Below are 25,190 nucleotides of genomic sequence, written 5' to 3' on the forward strand. Positions count from 1 at the left end.
GATTATAGGTGCATGAGAAGAATATAAATAGAAACGTTGAGAGGGAAGTAGATGAAATATGGAGGAGTTAAGGTAGACATTGCAAACAAGAATATAAAATAAAAAATCAAAAATGAAAACCTAAACGAGAAATGTATGAACGCGTAATTAGTTTACACCATCACATCGCAAATGATATTCAGAACCTGCTGTCGGTGTGCACCATGCTATTACATAGTGCTCGCCGAGCTTAGTATCTCAGTTTTGCAGCACCTCTATTGCACTGTGTCGCATTGCACTCCCAGCGGTTGCATGATCAGCCATAGTGCCCGTTTTCAGCGTTGCCACATTATTGTCTATGCTACCTATTGTGGTGAGAGCAGCCGCACGCCCACGCTTCCATGTGTATCATGCCGTTATTCATGCACCTTATACAATTAACCTTAACCAACCTATCACCAAGGCAGTGAGCTCAGTATCAGGTGCCCTTCTATCAAAGGGAACCAGGCGAAAGATGCTCTCCTCTTAAGAAGTCCTACAGGTGTCCCTTCTCCCCATTTGGGTTAGCATTCGGTTGCACTCACCCTAAATGGGTGTCTTAAACCTCTTGGACGGGGACATTTTCTGCCAATTGGTCTATCGTCAACAGGGTTCTTATTAATAGAGATGGGTAAACACTGTGCCTTTTGTTAATATATATATATATATATATTCAATCTCCCATTTTATGAATCCCAAATGGAAAAGTGTAGGCCACTCACCAATATCTCCTGGTTGATAGTATAGCATAAATGCCTATAGTGAAGCCATTAGGCTAGATTTATTAGTATTCCTATTTACTGAAAATAAAGTGAATAATATTCGGGCCAATGTAGTATTTGTAATCTCATGTCCATACACACCGTTGGGTTAAGCAGAATTTCAATATAGCACTGTTTACATGATCATGTATTTACATCTGATTGTGATTGTAATCATAATTGAGTTTAACATGCCACTTACCAATCTCTTCTGGTTGGCATCATAGTATTTGTATTTGTAGAAATATATCCACACTAATGTCATCTTATTTCTCATCAGTGCAATAGAAGTGAAAGTATTTGGTCCATTGTTGTACTCGCTCTCTCAATGATATGCATGTTCCAAACTCCCTCAACAATATAAGTATGAATTGGTTATATGAAACGTACCTCCATAGATTATATTACGTTTTGAATGTCCTGTTTGGAATCATGTGCGTGTTAAGTCTTGTGGCCACCATTTTGTTCATTGTTTATATTTTGCAGATGACGTCACACGTTCGCGATGTCCTATCCGTCTCACCGTTTGTAAACACAGAGGTTCCCCCAATATGGCCTGCATCGCGCTAAGATTGCTTACCCATACTTTTTATATTTATTTTAATTGAACAAGTACCTCATGCTGCTCAAGATATATGTCTATTATTCATTGTCCACATTAATGTGGTGGTTACCTTGATTACGCTCATATTATCAGTATACAATATAGTGTAATTAGTCAGATAGTGCTCCTTGTAGCCCTAACGATATATAGTGAGCGGCTAATAAGTAGTACTCGGTATAAACTGTTTCCTGTCTTGCATTATATATAGCCTATGTTGCCCTCTATTATAGCATACTATTGTAAAGGACACACGTCTCATTCCAATTATGATTTAGTAAAAAAAAAAATCTATGGCTGTAATCAGTTACAGCAGTGTCCCCAGTGGTCCGGGTATATGACTGCCTTTACAAAGTTAGACAAAAAGTGTCCATGCGCTGTGGATCACTCGCGTCCCCTGCACACGCAGAGTGTGCAGGGGACGCGAGTGATCCACAGTCAGTGGACACTTTTTGTCTTTCTTTAATACCACTACCTAGTGTCAGGGTGGTGTCTCTCCTATGCACCTCCCTACCTCTGTATGAACCCTCCTAATCACTTATTTACAATTTGGTGTGCAGCTGTGTTTGGACTTTTTTTCACATGCTCTTACAAATTTATAATCTTCCAATACACAGCTATACAGACCTCAAAAGTTATTGCCATTCTGCCAAATGTATATCCTTTCATTTGAAAGCTTTGAAAGGCCATGACACCGACCCTTCCTTTATACACCACAACCTATTTAACTACTAGCTTATTGTTAGCCGACACACCTTACATCTTCGAGCTCGGACGAATTTGGCCAATAAAAAACTTTTTACCCATGCATGTCCCTGGCGACTGTGCAGGTATACGTTAATTGCAGTGGGTTTCTTGCACACAGCTGGTTCTAGGTGGTCGTTCTTCCAACAGAGATAGTAGTATCCAGAAAGTGCATGTTCTTCTTGGAGTTTTTCATTGCAAAATTAGACTTTAGACTTTGTGGGGAAGGTGTGCAACAACACATCCTACTTTCAAATTGAGTGTTTTTTCAAACTTGCATTTTGGGATTATCCAGTTACCTTGTTGGTTTTCGGACTCTGTTACGAAGGTGAAGATAGGCGGTTAACTGCCCGTTTAGCTGAAAGTAATAGTTTAATCCCTCCCCGTTGCCTCTCAGTGTTCTGCCTTCACTGCAAGGATCGGCTCCAGGTTTCTTTGGTTTGAAGCTTTATCCATTGTTTTGGGGAGTACATTATACATCTCAGAGTGATGCCCAGCAGCTAAGATTAAGTTTTACTAGTCTGATTCGGAGGATGAGGACAGTTTAAACAGAGGTCATGAGGAAGACAGGTACACTTGACTGATATGGGAATGCCGTACTTTGTGAACTTTTCTTTTCAGTGCAGAACCCTTCATTTCCCAGCTGAAAGAAACAGGAAGGAGCTTTTACTCACTGGACCAGAACTCTATCACAATGCGTGGCAGCTAAGCAAGACCCACCCTTATTGTGTCAGGGCCTGTGAGTCAACTTCATACACCATATGTGAAGACTGAGGGGTCACAGATGACTCATTACTAATACGTGAGTTTGTAGGTATTCTATTCTGGATACAACAGGTTTCGGAAATGTAACCATATAGTGGCACAATTGTACTACATATAGAAAGACTGGTTTCCTTGCTACTACCTTAGGACCTTGGTCCTCATCCTTCCCTCACGCCTTTGACTCTGGAATGCCTCTCTGGCCAGTTAATAACAGTCACTCGCAGTATCTGTGGTTTTGTATGGTCCGAACACTTCTTTCTTGGTACTTGATACTTTGATATATCGTCCACCAGCTGCAATGCCAGAGTTCAATGATGAGATCTCTCAGCTCCTGAGTAAATGTTCAGGTCCAAACTTCTCCACATTGTTCTTGGGTGATCTAAATCGCTGGCGAGGAAACCCCGCAGATAGGTAAGCAATGAAATTGGAACACGCATTAAACATAAACTACCAGGTTTACAATTCAGAGCCCACAGATATAAACAACAATATTATTGATTGCGTTACTGCAAATAACTTAATGTTACATGTTAATGGTACAACACCATGTATTTGGTCGGACCATTTCATTTTTGACTTTCAAATCGAACTAAAGGTTCCTCCTTTGACATCAAAAAACAACATCAAAAAAGTCACCAGCTGAAATGTCACCAAGGTACTGGCGGCAGACCTCCAAATATGTCTCTATTCAATCATGTTATGCATAACAGCCCAGCACTCAGTGGAGTCCCTGGTCTTTTCTTTTTCCAGTAGCCTGGCGGAAATGTTGGACACGATGGCTCCCCTTCGATCAAAATGGGTCAGATTAAACACTGGGCACCAAAAATGGTTTACACCGCTACCTAGAGCACAGAAGATCGACAAACACAAATTGGAAACCAGATGGCTAAAATGTCCATTTGAAGCTAACACAACTGCCTGGAAATCAGCCGAGAAAGCTTATAATCACAACATTGTGGAGACAGAAAATAACTTTTTTAAAACTCAGATTGACGAGGTCTCAAATAGCATGGGAACCTTTGAAATTGTTTACATCTTTGGAAAAGCCTAAGGCATTATCAACACCTTTCCAGCCCACAAGACATGATTGTGATGCAGTACAGATGGTGTTCGAGTAAAAAATATCAAAGGCCAGAGATCAAATCCAAAATATCCTGATTACATCCAGCCAAACTAAGTAACCACTGTTCTCTAAGCAAGGAATCCACAACTCTCCTGACTTTTCATTCTCGCCAATATCCAATCTTGATATGGAAAATATGTTATCCTCTACAAAACCGACCTGTTTCGAAATTATGATTTCTCCAAAAATCATACTGGAGCTTAAAATGCTCTTTGTACCTTTCCTCAATAGCATCGTAAATGCCTCTTTTCATGACAGCTCGGTACCAACATCAATCAAGGCAGTTACAATCATTCCTCTTATCAAAAAAATGGGTCTTGACCCCAAGGATCCCAGCAGTTTTAGGCCAATCACAACCTGCAACTATCTTCTAAAGACTTAGACTCCTCCAATCTTCTTAACACGTACAACCTCATTGAGGTTTGGATGTCTAGGAACTGGCTCCGCTTAAATAGGAACAAGACAGATTGTCTCATCTTTGGGTCACAACCATCTCTGTCTAAACTGACACCTGACTTTACCAACCATGTTCAAAGTGAAGCAAAAACACTTGCGTCCAATTGGAAGCCTCATTAAATTCAGAGGACTATGTAAATCAGATTGATGGTAACTGTAAGTACTATCTTCATCTGCTTAGGAACATACAACCCTACATAAAACCCTACTTGTCCGAAACTAACTGTGCAATCATTGTCCGGGCTGTCATCTCTCGAGACTAGACTACTGTAACGCCTTGTTAATTAGTGTTTCTAAGAGTTGTCTCAAGAAATGTCAGACTCTTCAGAACAATGCTGTACGGATCATCAAGAGGATCCAGAGAAGAGAACACATTTCAGACACAGGAAAGCTCTTGACTGGCACCCGGTCTAAAGGCGCATTCATTTTAAAGCTGCCAACTTGGTGCACTGGTGCCTTTACGGGAACATGCCACAATATCTTAAAGCTCTAATTACTCGCTATTCACCCATAAGAGCACTCCACTCGTCCAATGCAGCTTTGGTGTCTTGTTCGGGCTATCAACGATCAAAGGGGTGGGGCAGGTGCTCATGAATATTCCCCGTCGTCAGGCTGGGAATCCTCAGTAAAGAAAAATCAGTATCAGTTTTGTTTCTGATCTGTCTTTCGTAGTAGTAAACAATCACTGATCTCTGCGTCATACTGACCACAGCCAATGACTGCCATCTCCCTAAGCCCCACCTCTGGCAGCCATCTTCAGATTTTTACCGCACGTTCAAGTGTTGGGATCCTCGTGCTATTGCTCTCGAGCTTTAGTGCTTTTTTCACGCTTTTTCTTAGGAAAATTTTCTCTTTTTCGGTCAAAAGAGCCTCAAGCTCCACCGTTTCTTTATCCGATCAACGGGGACCCGTGTCAGATTCTTCTACGCCCCTCAAGGGTGAAGATTTCGTCAAGCCACGCTTTTGGAGGACTCCAGATGTTTCTCAGGCCCATCTCGATCATGGCCCAGGAGAAGGGAAGCTCGACGCCCGGAAAGCTGTTCAGGGTCTGCCCTGGATGCCAGCTTCAGAATGTCTTTAAGGATGACGAACACTCCCTTTGCCTCTACTGCCTGCATGAGGACAAGACGCACGTGGAAAAGGACTGTGCGTTTTGCGACAATATGTCGGAGCGGACCATGAAGGACCGCCATCTGCGTCTCATCAACTGGCTGGAAGGGAAGAGCCCGTCAGGCGAAAAGAAGAAGAAGTCCGAGCGGTCTTCTAAGAACTTTGAGGGCGCCCCGGCGACGGGGGTCCAACAGAAGGCCAAGCACCGCGAGTCCGCTGGCCCCGGGAGCGCCGAACGGTCGGGCTCTACGGGCACCAGGCAGGGCGCATCCTCCCCGGCGCCATCAACCACGAGCCAATGCTCTGGCTCGGGTAAGAGGAAGGCCAACACCCGGCAAAGCTCCTGGAGAGACCCTGGTCGAGCTCGAAGGTCCCATCGGAGGGGGAGCGAGGCGGTGACCTCCCCCCAAGGAGAAGGCGGTGAGCGCACCTAAGATGGTGAAAGCCTTAATCCATCCGGCCAAGGCCTCTATCGAGACAGTCGCGGCGGCCCTGGCTCAGCCTGTGGAGGCTACACCAGTGGTGGCGACCTCGGGGCCCAGGGTCTCCCTGCCACCGCAGAGGGAGTCCTCTTTCATGCCCATCGGCAGGACCCCCGTGAAACCTCCGATGGAGAAGAAAAAGGGGGGGCAGGAGGTCGTCGTGGACTCGGCCTCAATCTCTGAGCAGGAGCTGATCGAAGTCTTAAGCCACGGCGTTGGCGTGGAAGAAGACCAGTCCGTCGGGAGGGACCCCGACGTAGGAGACGACGAGAATGTCGAGGGTGCCGACGGGGCTCCTGACCGCCCGTCGGACTCCCCTCAACCAGTGTCGCAAGACAACTCGGCGGCCATTTTGTTGGCTATACAGTCCTTATGCTCGGAGATAAGGACGAGATTGCCGTTACCACCAACGGAGGAACCTCTCCCTACAGGGGACCCGGAGCCAGGCCCTTCTGGGAGCCCTCCTCCTAAGAGAAGAAGGATTCATCCTCCACCTCCTTTTCAACCATCGCGCCCTGCTCAGCCCTCCTCCCCGTCCACGACCCGTGGGGATGATACGGGGACTGACACGGCCGCGACGGGTACAGACGACGAGGTTTACAACGAGGATCTCCCGTCGTCACCTCCTCCCCGGGCTTCCCCACCCGACGAGATTGGATCGTTTCATGCCATGATCGCCAGGGCATCCGAGCTTTTCCAGCTCTGCCCGGAAGAGAAGAAGGAAGGTTTCCTTTATCAACGGCACGAGACCAAGAGGAAGACGGTCCTCGCTGTGCCTCTACTGGACGATATCTGGGATGAGGATCTCGCCCTCCTCAAGAACCCATCCACAATGCCTGCGAGAAGGGATCGGTACGAGAAGAAGTACCGGGTCCCGGACGCGGCCCCCTTGTGCCTTCGGGTACAGCCGACCCCGGACTCGGTCGTCTCCGCGGCAGCCAGGAAGAAAGCGGGGGGCGCCTCGGCCTCTACGTCAACCTCCCCGCCGGACGGCGAGGGAAAGAAGTTGGACACGATGGGATGCAGAGTCATCTCATTGGCAGCGATGACGATTAAGGCTGCTAACGTCTTGGCTATCGTAGCCCGCTACGACAGGGAGTTGTGGTACAAAATCGCCCCCCTGCTGGATTTCCTACCAGACGACAAGAGGGCGGAGGCCCTAGAGATCTTGCAGGAAGGAGAAGTGGCGTCGGACCACGCCATTACGATAGCGACGGACATCGCTGACACTGGATTTCGCCAGTTGGGCAACGGCGTGTGCCTTAGACGGCGTGGATGGCTCAAGGCAACTGACTTCCGTCAGGATGTGCAGACCAGAGTCTTGGACATGCCGTTCGACGGGAGCAACCTGTTTGGGAAAACAGTGGACGATTCCCTACAAGCCATCAAGACGTACACGGAGACGGCCCGGGCTCTTGGTGTTCTCCAGCAACGACGGCCGCCCTTTTGGAGCGGCGGAGGCAAGCAGGGTGCCTCCAAAGTTTCCGGCGGCGGATTTTCCACCTATCGAAGCGGCCCGTTCGTCGTCACAGGAAGCCTACAGGGGACGAGGCAAGTAGGGCGGACCCCGCCGTCGTCGCCAAGGAGGACAAGGCGGCAAAGCCTCGTCGAAGCAGGACAGAACCGGCCGTGGGGTCGGGCCCCCACCCAAGCACCCCGGTGGGAGGCCGGCTGGCGAACTTCGTCAGCGTGTGGGAGTCCATCTCCACCGACCATTGGGTGCTGGACGCCCTGGCCCAGGGTCACGCGCTCGAGTTTCTAAAGAAGTGCCCGCGCGTCCCCCCGTGGCAAGGAAGGAACATCACGTCCCTCAACTTCTCTTGGAGGTAAAGGCGATGCTCAAGAAAGGCGCCATCGAGCTCGTCCCAAAGAGGCTTCTGGGCTCCGGAGTTTACTCAAGATACTTTCTCGTGAAGAAGAAGACGGGAGGATGGCGTCCCATCCTGGACATACGACGACTGAACAAATTCATCAAGGCACAGAAGTTCCAGATGGTCACCCTCCAGCACGTCCTGGGTCAACTGGAGGAGGGCGATTTCCTGTCGTCGTTGGATTTGGAGGATGCCTTACTTACCATATCCCCATCCTAAAGGGACACCGAAAGTTTCTCAGATTCGTGGTCCAAGGGCGTCACTACCAGTTCAGAGCCCTTCCCTTCTGATTGAGGTCGGCACCCAGGGTGTTCACCAAGTGCCTCGCACCGGTGGCGGCGCGGCTGTGCCTGGAGGGGATCCACGTCTACCCCTACCTGGACGACTGGCTCATCTGAGCAAAGACAAAGGAGCTCGCCGCGGAGCACACGGCGAGGACCGTCCAACTACCCACTCGCCATAAACTACGCCAAGTCCCACCTGGTGCCCGCGCAAGACGCGCTGTTTCTGGGAGCAAAACTCGACACAGTGGCGCTTCTGGCCTCTCCGTCGGAGGAAAGGACGAGGGCCATCTTGGGCAAGGTGCTGGAGCGGATGCTGGTTGCGGACGCGGCCAGGGTGAGGTCCATCAAATCCCTCCTCGGAATGATGTCTTCTTACATTTATCTCATCCGCCTGTGCAGGCTTCGGATGCGCCCGTTGCAGGAGTTCCTGGACGCTCGCTGGATCCAGACGACAGGCAGCTTCGAGGACAGGATCACACTCGACGAGAGCTTCCGACGAGCGATCCGGTGGTGGGGCACCCGCGCGCATCTGCCGGCGGGCATGGACTTCCAGACCCCGGGCCACCAGAAGACATTGACCACGGATGCCTCCCTGGAAGGGTGGGGAGCGCACACCGAAAATCTGCACGCGAGGGGTCTTTCGCTGCCGACGGAGATGTCCCTCCATATCAACATCCTGGAACTCCGTGCAGTGTTTTGGGCCCTCAGGTCCTTTCTTCCGTCCTTCAAGGGCAAGGTGGTGAGGATCTTCACCGACAACACCACCACCATGTTCTACATCAGGAAGCAGGGCGGTACCAGATCCCCAGCCATGTCCAAGGAGGCTCAGGATCTGTGGCATTGGGCCGTCGCCCAAGTGATGTTTCTGGTGCCGTTTCATCTGGCAGGGATAAAAAACACCATTGCCGACTCGCTCAGCTGAGAGCTGCGCTTGTGCCACGAGTGGGAACTATGATAGGATCTAGTGAACCGCCTCTTCCGACGGTGGGGCACACCCCAGATCGATCTGTTCACGACGGCGACGAACTCTAAGTGCCGGAGGTTCGCCTGCAGGTTTCCCCAGCTGAGGAGCATGGGCGATGCTTTCTCGTTCCCCTGGGAGGGCCTGTTCCTATATGCGTTCCCTCCATTGCCGCTGCTGATCCGGCTCATCAACCAGCTCAAGAGGTCACGGTGCAGGATGATCCTCGTCGCACCTGCGTGGCCGAGGCAGATATGGTTCCCGGACCTTCTGGACATGTCAGCGTCCCCGTCAATCAAGCTGCCAGTGGACGTGGATCTTCTCTTCAGGGAAGGAGGCGCCATCCTCCATCACAACCCAAAGTCGCTGAACTTGCAGGCCTGGCTCCTGCAGCGTTAGAGTTTGGAGGGTACGACATACCGGCCGACTGCAGAGAGGTTCTTGCAAAGGCCAGGGCGTCCTCAACTCTTAAATGCTATGGACACAAATGGAAGAGGTTCTCTGTCTGGTGCCACGCACAGAAGTTTAACCCTCTACGGATTACGGCTCCTCAAGTACTGCCGTACCTGCTGACGCTGGCCAAGGCTGGACTGGCGCACGCTTCCATCAAGATTCATCTTGCTGCGATCTCCCGATACACCAGAACCACGGGACGGACGTCTTTGTGGTCTCATCGTCTGGTGAAAGAATTCATGAAGGGACTGTTCAGATCGTTCCCGCCGGTGAAGGCACCGGCCCCGGCGTGGGAGCTCAATGTGGTGCTGACCAAGCTCATGGGACCTCCGTTCGAACCTCTGCACTCAGCTCCGTTGAAGTTCTTGTCGTGGAAAACAGCGTTTCTTGTGGCCATCACCTCCGCACGACGGGTGGGAGAGATCCAGGCCCTCTCCTGCAAGCCCCCGTACTTGACTTTTCACGACACGAGGGTAGTGCTCAGGACGCATCCCTCCTTCATGCCCAAGGTGCCGTCGGACTTCCACCTCAACGAACCCTTGGTGTTGCCTGTTTTCTTCCCGTCGCCTTTGTCGCCGGCTGAAAGGACTTTGCACTCGCTGGATGTGGCTAGAGCGCTGAAGTTCTACGTGGACCGCACGAAGAGTTTTCGGAAGACATCACAACTTTTTGTGAACTTTGGACCTGTCAATCAGGGGAAGGCTCTCTCGAAGGCTTCCATTTCCAGATGGCTCTCCGGCTGTATCATGTACTGTCATCGGTTGGCAAACCGACTGCTGCCTGGCCGTCCGAGGGCCCATTCGACCAGAGCGATCGCAGCTACCACGGCGTTCCTATCTGGTGTGCCCTTGCTGGACATCTGCAGGGCTGCTACGTGGAGGTCGACGCACAGCTTCACTAAATTCTACTGCATCGATCGGGATTCCAGGGAGGAGTCCAGGGTCGGCCAAGCTGTGCTGCGCAACCTGTTCGCCTAAGGTGAGCCTGGTGAGGAGGTAAGAATTGCTTAATGTTGAGTTTTGGATGTAATGCTTAATGTTGAGCCTTTACCACCTCCCGTGGTTGTGCATGTGTGTACTGCTATGTATTCTTTTATTCATGAGCATGTGAATCCATGCCAGACCCCATGTTGGAGAAGGAACAAGTTACTTACCTGTAACTGTTGTTCTCCAGCATGGGTCTGGCATGGATTCACATGCGAACCCTCCCGCTTACCCCTGTGTGGCTCTTCACTTGGTCATACTGCCACTTCACGTGCTACCAAATCTGAAGATGGCTGCCAGAGGCGGGGCTTAGGGAGATGGCAGTCATTGGCTGTGGTCAGTATGACGCAGAGATCAGTGATTGGTTACTACTACGAAAGACAGATCAGAAACGAAACTGATACTGATTTTTCTTTACTGAGGATTCCCAGCCTGACGACGGGGAATATTCATGAGCATGTGAATCCATGCCAGACCCATGCTGGTAAGTAACTTGTTCCTTATCAACTAAACTCATCATGAGCCCTACCACCATCATCCAGGATCCAACAGTCTTTCCCTATCCCTTTGTCTGACGGTGTCAATGTTGCGTCCTGATGCCTGTGCGTTTTTGGCGCATAATAAATAAATAATATACAAAATAAAAAAAACTAGCCTTTCATGGCAGGATGTAGAGATATCAGGCCTTCCCATTGGTCCTTCTGGACTCTGCTACCAAGCACCAGCATCCTGTCACTTTTCCTTCATTTTGTGAGGACCAGTCATTGGACTCTACATGAACAGTTGGACCCCAGGGTACGTCCGCTTTCCCTCCTCTTGGGTTTCAGCAATGCCATTCTCAACTTGAGGCTTGACTAGAGAGGCTCTTCCCCAGTCTGTCTCTGGTTTCATCTTCGTAATTTGGGGTTTGACCAGAAAGTTTCTCTTTTATTCTATGACCTTTGCTCCTGGCCTTCTCCATGGCCATCTGGCTCCAGGATGGTGCTGCCATGGAAGTTCACGGAGTTTCTCTGTGTGGTTTTTTGAAACTTTGGACCACCACAAGCTCTACTGTTTCTAAGTGGGATGGGCACTCCCTATAACTCACAAACTAAGCTCATGCTTGCGCCTTCCTCTAAGAGCTGCTCCCTGCTGAAGTTGACATACCGCTTGGGTTGCCCCTTTAACACGGGCAAACAGATCCTGGCCATCCGATCTGCTGGTCCTGTGAACAAATGCTCTTTTTTGGAGAAACTGATTTCTCTGCAGGAAAAACTGGTATTCCACCTGTGCCCTCAGTTTCTAAACTTGGCGGTCTGCTTTCTGAGGAATTAACTCATGGTTATCCAACGTTGATAAGAGTTAACTGGAGATTATCCAGGCAGTTGGAACGCATCTATGTGAACATACCCCACCACCTTTTTTATTAACTTAACCCAGCCTACACACACATATATATATATGGTGAAATAGGGCTCTCGAAATTCTGTATTTTGGACTTCTCAGTTATGGGCTGTGGTATTTGGGTATGATCCTGTTGGAACTGGGTACGACATGGGAAAGGAGTAAGTGGCCGAGATTCTGTTGAGCTCTCTGCATTATTGTCATGATGACACCCAATTCTTGATTTCTCACATGACCAGATCAGAAATTCAGGTTGATTCGTGCAGAACTAGCTTGGCTTCCATTAGCACGCATATAAACTCTGACAAAGAGTGTGTGTACTTATTTTCTGAATCATTTTGATGGGCTTCTTCGAATTTTATCTCCTGTTAAGAGCCCTCCTCCCGTATGGTATTTAAATGTGGTTCTCTGTGTTGGCTCGCAAGTCTTTGGACCCAGGGCCCTATTGACCTGATGGCTTGGAACACTTGCTTCGGGGTTGATGCTACTTCAGCCAGGGGGATAATCCAGCTTTAAGCATTGTCTTACGCTGTGAACTTTATTTAAGTTGAACTATGCACCACTTAAGGGTAAAATAGAACCTTGTACAATTTAAACCAAATAAAAAAACTAAACTCTACTGTAAGGTGGCCAGCCAAGCAGGAGAAAGGGAGCTTAGAGCAGGACCAGAATCGGGAGAGCGTTGGTGTGCACCTTGTAACGGGGCAGAGGATTCCATACCTCTGGACCCGCTCTTGAGAATGTGCTACCCCCTAACATTGGATGCAACCTCCTTAGTGTGGTAAGAGGCCGCTTCTTTGAGGTCCTCAAGTTGTGCGACAGTCCTTTCCCTCCCTCTGTTCTGTGCAAAGTTCAGCACTACCTCAATTGCCATATTACTTGCATAGTAATAGTAGCTACCTGCCTTCTGCAGCTTTCTTATCCTACCCTACCCCTGCACCCCTTTTTTCTTTTTATCTTAGCACTTACTCTTATCATTTGTCCTTGACTTCTGATAACAGCTTGTCTGCCCCCCCTTTCGCTCCTTGCCTTCTCCTCCCTCACCTTCCCCAGCACTACCTACACCGTTACAGATAGTCACTTGTTCCTCCCCCTCCTCTTGTCATTCATGCACTGCAACAATTGTCGTCAGGCATAGTAATGTTACTGCTTGTCTTGTCTCCTTTTTTCCTTCCCCTCCTCTCCCTTAGTGTTCCATGCACTTGTACTATCTGATATGATATGATAGTTTATTTTCACGTTCTGATTTGTTTCAAGGACCTGTAAGAATGTAACTGTATCCTCACATGTTCCCTCCCTCATTGAAGCACTTTGAAACACATTGTGTACAGGCACTATACAAATAAACAACCAATCAATCAATCAATCAAAATACCACACACACATGCAAATGCAGTACCCCAGCATAGCCTGCAAATCTATGACTGCCATAATGATGAGCTTTCATATCACAGTGAAAACAATTGCTAGACGCCGCACATCCATGAATATGGTTAGAAGCTGAAGCATACAGCACATCACAATATGTGATCAGCTCCACTTTGCACCAGCTGGAGTTTCTGTTTTAGCCACAGAGGGGGACATGTATATAGCACATTTCCGTATTCAAGATTCACATGGAGTAATGATTCCAGTTGTGTGCACACGAGGTGATGGTGGGCACCTCTGAGGGTCCATGGAAAGAAATACCCCACCTTTGACTTCTTGGGCATCCAGTACTTGTGTCCAAGGCAGTGGTTGAATGGGGCACACATATTGTGCACCTGGATGACAGGGCGAGTTGCATGCCTTTAGTTAATGAGGGTTTACATTTTTGCCTGTCCCAATCTCTGGTCTCTCTTAGCGCCCACTATCTTCACATATGTCTTATTTGGGGTTACATTTCAACCAATATGTCTCATTCAAAATGATGGCATGGCCAAACAGTGCTTTTTAAACGGTTGCTTATGAAGACCCTTCTTTTGTGTCTAATGATATTTCAACATTTCAGTAGATATTTTTCCCCATCTACTTTCAAACGCCCCTTTGGGGGGTCGGGGGACCCCTTCACTGCCCGACATCCATAGAGCCCTGTTATTGTGCTTTGAAAGGATGAAAGGCGGGCTGTTTTTCATTGGGTTCTTTAAGGCAGGTCCTCAACCTTCACTTCCATCTGGGCCCTTCAGGCAATGTCCCAAAGTCCTTATTGGTTGCAGCTTGTTCAGTAGGTGAGCGATTGCAAGGACGCCATTGCCTTATTGGTGGCTTCCGGTCATTGCCTCAGTGGTGAAGGAGTTCAGATCGACAAATGACCTGGGGGAAGAACCAGCATCGGACTCCCTCCTGTTGGCACCCCGATATCAAGGGCACACGCGACAAAGGTAGGAGAGGACTTGAGAGAATTCAGGAACTGCAGTGCCAAGCGATGGATAGCGAATGTGGATACACCAATGAGCCCGATCTGTGCGGATTGCATGTTTGGAAGAGAAAAGGCTTGTTGGCAGCAATTCGTTAAAGGGCCCTGCCTGGACTGTAGCCGAAGGGTTGCGGGAGACCATGTAATGCAAGGATCTGGAAGAAAGGCTTTGTGGGATCTGTGGTTGGCAGACAGATTCTGTTATTTTTTTAATTAAAAGATACTGTCCATAAAAAAAGCACTAATTCAACAATATATACTGATATATACCATCAAGGTAAAAATGCTACATAACATAAAAAATACAAATGTAAGCAGCACTCAAATGAATGTGAGGCTTAATTTTACACAATACTAAAAGTATGTTGGCTATTAATTCACTTGATTGTCCGCCAAACACCTTTCTAGGCTAAAACAATAATCCTAGACGATCAATCCCGTCCAACTATTTATTCTTCCCAAATTCCTACTGCACGACAACGCCCCCTAACAAACGGTTGCAAGACATAGGGCGCCCATTTCCCGAGCATTGGGCGAAACCATCTTCTCCAGAGTCCCCAGTAACGTGGGCAGAAGAGAAGGTGGTTTGTCATGCTTGATAGCATCCCAGCTCTGTAATACTGGGTCTCATCCCATAGATGGCTTGTCCTGTCTCAGGCCCTACCTTGCAGACATTCTCGCGGTCTACCACTCCTAGTGACACAGACGTTTCGGTCAGGTGGCCCTGCTGATAGTTTTATTTATTTAACTATTTTTAATATATTGATGGATATCTGCTTGTGCATCAGTTGGGTGGCGTGGGATGGCTATTGCAAGCTGCCTTGTTTGTTGTTACTCTTCGTGGGATGTGTTTTAAACTGACAACTAGTACACATATAGATGTGAACTGAATTTACTGGGCATTAAAGAAGATCTCTATAAAGTTTGAATTGACATAAATTCATTATTTGTGGGCTGCAGCGCCAACAACAAGGCTTCAACTTGAGTTGCAGTGGAAAGGGTTGGGGGAGTTTGAAAGAAAATTATGCAAACATTTCTAAAGCCAATATACTTGCAAAAAAGCAAAGGAAGAGCTCTCTGTAGTTTTCTCAGGCACTAACCATCATGCTGGCTCTGTGTGACTGAGTTCCTAGACGTTAAGTAGGAAAGGCTTGCAGGAGGGTGGAGGGAGTTCACTCCCACCCAAACAAATGGAATGACTTTAAAGAAGCTGTTAGCGAGATTTCTCACACAAGTGCTAAAATCCCTTTACCTTAGAGCCCTCCGGCTCTGTTGCTATATTTTTGGGCTTTGAACTTTTCATTTTCAATGTGTTTTACTTTTATGCTCATGGGCTATGGAGTCTCACCCACCCCATAGGCATCATCTTTTTACTGTGCGTCACCCAGCACCTTTAGTGCATTGACACAGGGTTGTCTTTTCAGACTTCCGACTTTAAACTCCATTATCTGGGATTTACGACTGTCTCCCAGAACCTGTAAAGTTGCCATTGACTTTACTAGTCTTTTTAAATTTACAGACCCAGTACACCCTATCTTCCCATAGAGTACTGGAAGGGTTAATAGTTATCACCTTTTGTCTGATTCTCATGCAACATTAGTATGTTCCCCTTTCTCTAAGATTTGGCTGGTGGCAGTGGGATCTACCATTTTTATTCTACCGCAGACTATGAAAATAGCCTTTGGTACTGTTAGAGGCTATGGTGGTAGCCTCAAACTCAAACCCGGTAATCCACGTTTAATTTTACTTGGTTCTGGTTGAGTTCTTTGGCCATATCTTTTTGTAAAGGTCCCTCTAGTGTTTTACTCTGCGCGCCAAGCCATGTTTGGTTCCTTTGTTCGCCGTCCTTTGGTGGGCATCGGCACAGAAGCCCTCCTTAGGCACCTGAGTGTCTGGGTGGGCAGGATGCAAGGGTGTCAGCGGTCTGGCTTCCAGATCCAGGAGTGGCACGAACCAACCATCCCCCATGCGGTCTGGGTGCCTGCAAGCGTAAGCCAACACAGGCCTCCGAGACCCCAGTGGGGAAAGAGGGTTAGGGAATCGCTGGTTGGATGGGTTCAGCTTGCGAGGGTCACCGGAAAGAGGTGCAGGAGAGGGTAAGTGGATAGGACAAGGGGACACAGGAAAACACAATCAAATGCAGTTACATTACATTTCAAACAAACATGCACTCAACACAGTGTGAAGTAGAAAGGCACTTAGCTCTGGGGTGAGTGCTGGCCTCCTGCCTGCGCACTCTCAGGTCCGGTTTTGGAGCAGTATCAGTGCTGCAAAGAGAGCAGGAATTACTACACGTGTTTCTTCACATTCACACATAACACACACAGCCCATGCGCCAGATTAGTGCCCCCTTCAGAGTTAGCCTTCTGTCTCCAGCCTTCGTGTTAGTTGCATGCAACGCAATGATTTTTGCTCTATTGCTGTGCGGTCCTAGCCGCACGTGGCTCCGCATGGAACCTATGTCATGGATTGCTAGGTTTTAGTTACATGCGCCCCCTCAGACGACAGTTTGTGCTTTCTGCCGCACGTGGCTAGTCGCGACTTATGAGTCGCACAAATCAAGGGTGAACGCAGTGTTCGCCGCGTGGCTAATCAGGTATGCTAACTATGGTAAGCATATGCACTGCTTCTTGGCGGTGGTCCTTTAGTCTGCGCGCTATCGCGGCACCCCCGCTAACATCTATGGCAACGGAGATTTAGTCCGACATGAACTTAGCTTTCAAATGAGCAGGGGGATTTAAGTTGCCAGGCTGAACCCCCTGCGCGTGCCCCTCTGCTGCTTCTAGCGGTCTCTGCACTCCGCTCCGTAATGCCACTAAGTTCTGCAATTCCCCTTGCGCAGCGCGACTTATCTTAGTCAGGCGAGGGGCCTGTGGAGGAGATTGGCGGGGTGTGGCCCCTCGTGCTGATCCCCGATGCCGGAGCTCCGGTAAACACGTCTTCTCTGGTCGCGTGTTAGAGCACAAGCCCCGTGCTTTGTCTTTGATGTGCACGCGTGCATGTGCCTCGCCCATCGTGGGCCTAGTTAAGTAGTTCCTGGCCCAGGGGTGCTTGGGAGATGTCGTTTTGTAGGCTCTGTTCCTGCAATGAGGGCATAGAAGCCTTTTATAAGGCTGTAGTTTCTTACCCTTTGTTGGCATTTTCATTTCACAAGCATATACATGTGTATAGACAGTCCCAACATTATCCTGCTCAGGTTCTGGAGTCTTGCCCCATGACAGAGGGAGGGGTTTGAGGCCCCCTGCACAGGGTCTCCTTGGAGACCCAAGTCGCAATCTTGTTTGATTGGCTAGGTGGCTGCCCTGCCAGGACAGCCACCCTGCTTTGTGATTGACAGCCAGGCTGTGTGAATGGGGGATTTTGTGCATAAAAAGCCAGTCTCTGGGACTGGAAGACAGAGTCGCCACTGGAACGAGAGAACCAACGAGAAGCTGAAGGAAGACGACTGCTGCAACTACTGGACATCCAGTGAAGCCTTGCTGCAATTCCGAATCACCTGAAACTTCGACGACAGAGGAGATCTGCAAGGAATCTTCTCCCCTTGAGCTTGGCGGAACAACCAGCTCTCCAAACACCGGTCCTCATCCTGGTTGAATTTACTGTGCATCGCTGCAGTAGATCGGATAGCCAGTGGGAAGAGCACCAGTTTGGGTTTTAAGGTGCGCACCTTTTATTTGTCGTTTTGCTCCGCTGCTGGCTTCTTCCCTGGGCAGTACAGGACCTTCCAGCCATCGTCCTTCTAGTCACCACGACAGAAGCTTCAGGAACCGTGAGCCTGCAGGAACTGCCAGGAGCAACTGCCTCAGCTACAGCATTCTTCTTCTTTAAAGGTACTGTGCAAATTTGGTCGTCCGTTTCGTCCGACCGCGGTGGAAGCACAGGAAATCTTTTGCCTCTCCGAAGGCTTGTCCTTCTCTTCTCCTTTGATTAACTTTTCCTCCGACCAACTTCGTTTTGAACTCTTGGCAAAGACTTAACCGCAAACTACTTTGAACTGTGTGATCCTCTGCAAAGACTCTGAACCATTAACATTGGCCCAGACCTATTGACTTGAATCCTAGTTGTAGTGGCCTTTTCTAGATTGCCCTGTCTATAACTTGTTGGTGCTATTGATTTTGAATAACCTTGTCTTTTCTCCCTTTTAAATTACTGGAGTGTCATTATGCTCACACTTCCCTTTGAGCCTAACTTGTCCAGAATTGATTGAGGGTTGTTGTTGTATATTAAGACTGTGATTTTCTGCTGCTTTATGATAGTGAACTGTTTTATAACTGATGGTGTAAATAAATGTACAAAAAAGGTAGCAGGCGCCCCTCTCTCGAAAGAACAAGGCATGATAACCTGTTCAGTGGTTATTAACCATATTGAGAGTTCGCAGCCATTGCTTTTTGCTCACTGTACCTTCACAGATGGGAAATATCCATTTGCATATCAGTCTTTGTCCCGCCCACAAGGGCAGTCCAGCACCAAAATGCTATGGCAATTCCTCTCTGAACAAGAGTACCATCAGCAGCCCCATACACGTGTTTCAGCCTTGTTGGGCATCATCAGTGAGGTGACGCTGAGCCTCTCTAAGCACAGTGAGCAGGGAGTCCACGACTGGTTGCCCCCAGGTAACCTAGGGTGACCAACCCCAAGTTCCTTTCAAAAATACAAAAAAGGTAGCAGGCGCCCCTCTCTCGAAAAGCACAAGGCATGATAACCTGTTCAGTGGTTATTAACCACATTGAGAGTTTGCAGCCATTGCTTTTTGCGGGCGGGACAAAGACTGATATGCAAATAGATATTTCCCATCTGTGAAGGTACAGTGAGCAAAAAGCAATGGCTGCGAACTCTCAATGTGGTTAATAACCACTGAACAGGTTATCATGCCTTGTTCTTTCGAGAGAGGGGCGCCTGCTACCTTTTTTGTATTTTTGAAAGGAACTTGGGGTTGGTCACCCTAGGTTACCTGGGGGCAACCAGATGTGGACTCCCTGCTCACTGTGCTTAGAGAGGCTCAGCTTCACCTCACTGATGATGCCCAACAAGGCTGAAACACGTGTATGGGGTTGCTGATGGTACTCTTGTTCAGAGAGCAATTGCCATAGCATTTCGGTGCTGGACTGCCCTTGTGGGCGGGACAAAGACTGATATGCAAATGGATATTTCCCATCTGTGAAGGTACAGTGAGCAAAAAGCAATGGCTGCGAACTCTCAATGTGGTTAATAACCACTGAACAGGTAGGTTATCATGCCTTGTTCTTTCGAGAGAGGGGCGCCTGCTACCTTTTTTGTGTAAATAAATGTATATTCGTTTACTCAGAAACCTTGGATCAGTGTTTGTTTGAGTCATAGTAATTGTTGTCCTTTGTGTAAACTCTTGTACTGCTCACTTTACTCTTGAGATAAGTCTGGCTGCTCAGCCATCGCTACTACTGTGTAGTACAGGCTTGTACCAAAGGTGAAATTGTACTTACACTTGTAGTCTTAATTGTGTGTGGTGTTCCCAACGGGTACTGCATATGATTCTGCCTAACAGAAGCCTTGTGGGCCTTTGATTTTGCAGCTCAACATGAAATATGCCACATTCTCACCTGCTGCCACCAGATACAACACTCTGCCAATTAAATCACAAAAAAGGGAGTATTCCAAAAAGGCAGGCTTTTAAAATGCCAGGTAGGTGTACAAAGTACAGGCTTTAAACCAAAAGGTTGCAGTTTTAACAGTTCTTGTCCTGACACAGTGACAGCTCATGGCCATTAGCCTGTACTTAAGGAATTACAGGTACCCCAGGGGGCAGAATGTATTTTTGCATACCAGTTTAACATATACATCGGAAATACATATGCTGGGCATTAGACAAAAAATTTTGAAGGGTGGATTGGATATATGTATATTTTTGATATGGCATTGAGAAATCCGGCCCATACCATGTAGACTTGATGATGCTGTCCCCCCTAATGGCCACTTAGCAGTCTAATGAAACATGCATCTTCCTTGTTCTCCCTTCTAGTGCTGACTTTCAGAGGCATGCTGTCCAGGACTGCATCCAGCGACTGCTCTATCCCGAGTCAGAGAAACAGGTGAGTAGAACATTTCTGGTTTGCATAGGTTCCTAGGTTATGTAGAGGGCGAGCCTTAGAATTTGTGGTGCCCGGAGTGAAAAAGAAGTGCGCCTCCCCCCATCAAGTTTAACACATAATGGTGTTACAGGAAGTGACACGAAATCTCTACAGGGGATTCAGGGAGAGATTACAGGTAGGGGCTGCTGGAGAGTAGGGCGACCTTCAGGGTCAAGTCCGTTGTCTCTTTTGTCCTTAAAGCTACACTGCGGCCGGCATATAGTTGAATATAAGGTGTCTCTCGTTGGTTCTTCACACATGTACTATTCACAAACGACTCCTGGGGAAAACTGAGGTTTCAGGAATTCAGATAGAAAAGGTTTTAAAAATAGTGAGTGCTTGATAAGAGTGATATTGTCTGCAGGGTCCTCGCCGGGAAGGGATAATCTGAAGGCAAGGTCATGGGGAGGGGGTCACAGGAGTGATATGCAGGCCAGGGAAGGGTGCTGGGAGTGGGGGGTTGGACTGGAGGGGTTAATCCATGAGCAAGACCTCATGGGGGATAATCTGTCCTTGGGAAGGAGATGAAAGGAGTTTGTGAAGGACCTCATGAGATGGTTTGTCTGCAGGATGGTACTGGGGGTAAATGGGGGAGAATTTGTGGGGGTGGGCGAATCTGCATCAGGCAGGGCTTCTGGGTTGGAGAGGTGTTAAATACAGACCTTCACGGAGTAATGGGGGATCCATCAGTGCCTCACTGGGGGTAGGCTTGAGCTGGTACGGCCTTGCGGAGGAAGAAGCAGGGCCTTACAGTTGGAAGCAGTCCCGCCAGACTTGACTCCTGAGGCAGCTAGTGTACAGGGGGAACCTGCCGCCTGGGGTGCTCCCAGCAGCGCAGGGCTCTGGGCGACTGACTGCGCAGGCTACCTATGAATAATGCTGAGCCTGCATGTGTATGTAGAGCTTCACAGAACTATGGGGGGGGGGGGGGAGAGAACAAGGCGGTAAGAGAAAGAGAAGGTTGGAGGAATCAGGGGGTGACAGTGAAAGGAGCATGACAGCAAGTTATAATTCATCTTAGGACAGCCAATCTTTCCCTCTTTTCCACAATGTGTGCACTGCAATATCCATCTTGATGCCGTTCTCTCTTTTCATATAGGTTTGCCAAAGCCCAAGAGCTGATGTTAGAGGGGGTGCACGGGCCTTTGCAAGGTGCACACCTCTTAATGTCCCCAAGCTGACAGGGCGTATGGGAGGATAAGGAGGTAGAGGAAATGGTTAAAGGCTACTTTTTAAATATAGGTAGTGTTACTCTGCCTTCTGCCGGACCTTCATGATTGACGCAGACTACCCTTTATCCATACCCTCATTGTTGACATAACATTCCCTTCTGGCATACGTTGAATGGTGACATCGCCGGCACTTCTGCTATACCCGGATTGGTAAGGTGGCTTCCTGTTCCACCATACCGCATTGGTGGCATAGCCTGCCACTCCGTCATACCTTCTTTGGTGAAATGGGCTGCCATTATGCCCTACTCTGACTGGGGATATAGTCTGCCATTCTGGCATATGCTTTTGGATGTGCAGCTTGCTATTCTGCCATATCCTAATTGATGACATAGCCTGCCATCCTCTGATTGGTGATGTAGTGGCATTCCGCATGCACTGATTGGTGACATAGATTGCCTTTAATACTTTTCTAAGCCACATAGTAGGAGGCTAAAGTATTAGGGCGTTGTTTTGGATCACAAAGGAGCTGTGGAAGTGGACTCCCAAGCAAAGGCTTTGTGGCTACATGGTTAGGGCTGTTCGACGATGGATCTGGGAAGGACCTCCGAAGCATTGTCCACCATCATTAACATGAACCGAGCTGACAGAGCACGGCCTAAGCTACACGGAGACGCAATTCAGTGCCACACAGCGGGCGAGGGCTGTAGGGGCCTGTTGTCTGTCCTTGGTCCACAGCCAATCACTTTGACGGTGATTCTCGCCATGGGAGGAAGGTAGAGCAGGTTGCCAGAGAATTGTAGCCCTGTAGACCTTGGCCTGTCGGTGTGATGCCCGGCAACTTGAAGGCAGTGGACACTGGCAGGGATCTTCTGATCCAGAGGCAAGGCAACTTCGTTGACTGGAGTTGACAGGCTCTAATTATGAGAAAAGGTACTGCTGAGAAAATGTTGCTGGTAAGCGGTAGACCTAAAAGAGACACTCTGCATCAGTGTTGGGCCCCACCAAGCAATGGCAAGGCCAGATGGGGCCCTGATTCAGGCCCAGCAGAATGAACGTGGTAACCTCCCAAACACAAGCAGGTGAAGGAATTGTTATGCATGCGCAGCCTCTAATGTAGCGGGAGCAGGGCACTCTATGGGGACTTGCGTGCCAGATTACACACTGCGTCCTGAAGCACGTTAATGCTTCGTGCTGTACTGTGGGTTAGTGATCCGTGTGTTCCTTGCATAGTGCATCCGCTTCACGACGTCGGAAATCAGATGGGATGGTACGAGGGCGCCTCATGCACTAAGGGAGATATTCAAGATGCAGAAGGCAGCTCGGGCCCAGTCCAGCGGCATTTCCCTGACTGGCTCCAGGGCTGGTCCCCTACAAGCAATCCGCATGATCCTACCTTAAGTGCCTGTGACCGCTCCGGCAGTATTTCCCATTACAGGCGACTGGTCGCCACGGCATCTGCCCAGCTTATAGGACACACATCCCCACTGAGTTAGGTTCTTGGTGACAGACGTGTTCCCACTGCAAGTGACATGCACAACTCCCAGAAAGGCCAACTCAGTTTGTCATCCTTCGGGGTTTGTACATTGTTTACCATTAACAATCCTAATATTAACCTCGGTGTTATGAAGCAGTGTAACAGGCAATGTATACACACAATCTGTGCTTATCTTTGCCATAGTCCATGCACAGTGCATTTGTGAATTGTTTGATTCAAAGTGAAGTGTTTGAGGGAACATGAGTCCATTAGCTGGTGGCAGCCATTTTAGCAGTGGGTGCAAAAGTATTTTTCTAGGCCAGTGCTCCTGAGCGCAGGGACGGTCATAGTGGCGCCTGTAGAGGGAAATAGGAATTGGGCTGCAGTCTCATCCTGGTGGTGTCAGTGGCACCCCGGGCCGCCCATGGGTTATTCTGAAAATGGGGTGGGTCCCTTATTTGACCTAATGACCATTGCATGTAGGTTGTACATTATGATTCAGGCCACAGACAAGGCACCTTAGGACATTACAAACACCAAATAGCCTAACCTATTGTGGAGAGGTGCACTTTTGATACTTTGAAAAAGGGCGGCCATCTTTGCAACTACGAGAAGGCCACACTTTTCCTTTCCAGAATAGGAAGGGTGGAGTCATTCTTCTCCGCCTTAGCAAGTATTCCTTTTGGCTGTTTGCGGACATAGCCAGCGCTCTCGGGGACTTGTTCAGGGACGCTGCAGTTTAGCGCAGGAACACTAGTGCGTAAGTGCAGCATCCTTGCATGGGTCCACACATGTCCATGCACTGCGTTTCAGTCTGAGGGCAGGGATTCCATAGTCCTCTTAAGCTGAGAGCACTATCAGAGGCACAGATCATCATCCCATTCACCCGGTGTGCTCCTGTACTTACCCTCACGCTAGCCAAATCCGTATACAATGAATATTCAAAAACCAAAACTATTGTGGTTGTCAGTTGTTGTTGTTCTCTATTTGTGTTATCAGCATGCATTCAGCCCATGGCACTGTTTGTTGTCTTTCTGTCCTTAGGCTGAAGAGCTCCTGTGCTGCTTCTTCGACTCTCTCACCCTGGACAGCATTCATCAGATGGTAGAGAAGGCCGTGTAGCAAGGACCATGAGGCCTTCCCAGCAGCCCATCCCATCCAACCACCACCCCCTGCTGCTCCTTCTGTTTCTTCCTCACCTGCACACCTGTCTGTCACTCTTCTTTTACCCCGCTGCTTATCTTTAAAGAAGTGATAGGATGGAATCTTCTGTACTTTCAGCCTCCCCGCTTCCTGTCCGAGAGCCTTCACTTGGATCAACTTCGCCTCCTGGAAAGCACTGATGCATTTTAACTCGATTTTTGTTATTTAAAAAAAAAAAAGAAAGATACCAGAGAAAAATTGATTCCTGTTGCCTTTTGTGAGTGTCAAATGCAAGCCCCAACTAACGCGGGTCAGAGTCTGGCCATTCTGGTCAAGCCGTTCTTTGTGGCCTCAACTTGGGTCCCCGTCTTCCAGCCTCACACCAGTGGAACTGTTTGTATTGGGATGAGCACTTTGGGCCTCCACTGCTACCTACCCTAGGCAGGGCTTGGTAGGTGGCAGGAATCGGGCTGCTGCACAGGACCTGCTAATGGACGCACTCCTGCTTCCATTCACCTGTTACTACTAGTACCCTCATTGTTACATCAACAGTAATACGATTATATTTGGAGTGATGTTCTCCTTTAAATATGTATTTAATGTTCTGTGAAACAAAACAAAAATGTTTAAGACGCCGTGAATTTTTATTTATAGTTGACCTTAAAATAAACTTGCGGTTTAAGTATTGAGTGTGTATGCTTTACATTTCAGGTGTTTTGAGCCCTGCATGAAGATGTGCTAAGGGTCTCAAAAAGGATTGTAATATACATCCTGGGTGGACTAACACCTTGCTGAAGTAAAGGCAAAGGGTGGTGGGGGCTGAGGCATTCAATATGTCTCCTGGAGGCCAGCGCCACTTGGTCGGTCTTTTCCTGCATTCTTTTTTGGTGGCTGAGGCATTTAATAT

General features: G+C 48.5%; 1 protein-coding gene across 2 annotated transcripts in view; it reads left to right on the forward strand.

The window, feature by feature from the left end:
• The window catches only part of DNAAF8 (dynein axonemal assembly factor 8), a 1,512,143-nt gene extending 1,487,173 nt beyond the window's left edge, over window positions 1-24,970 (forward strand). For both annotated transcript variants that reach the window (XM_069646874.1, XM_069646873.1), the window contains exons 30-31: window positions 20,386-20,455; window positions 24,185-24,970. In XM_069646874.1, the coding sequence (XP_069502975.1) occupies window positions 20,386-20,455; window positions 24,185-24,262 (148 nt within the window). In that variant the 3' untranslated portion in view covers window positions 24,263-24,970. The remainder of the gene's footprint in view (window positions 1-20,385; window positions 20,456-24,184) is intronic.
• Window positions 24,971-25,190: the final 220 nt, after the last annotated feature.

The sequence above is a fragment of the Ambystoma mexicanum genome, chromosome 2q (assembly GCF_040938575.1).
Source record: "Ambystoma mexicanum isolate Mex_15411 chromosome 2q, UKY_AmexF1_1, whole genome shotgun sequence".
In the NCBI taxonomy this organism is placed as follows: domain Eukaryota; kingdom Metazoa; phylum Chordata; class Amphibia; order Caudata; family Ambystomatidae; genus Ambystoma; species Ambystoma mexicanum.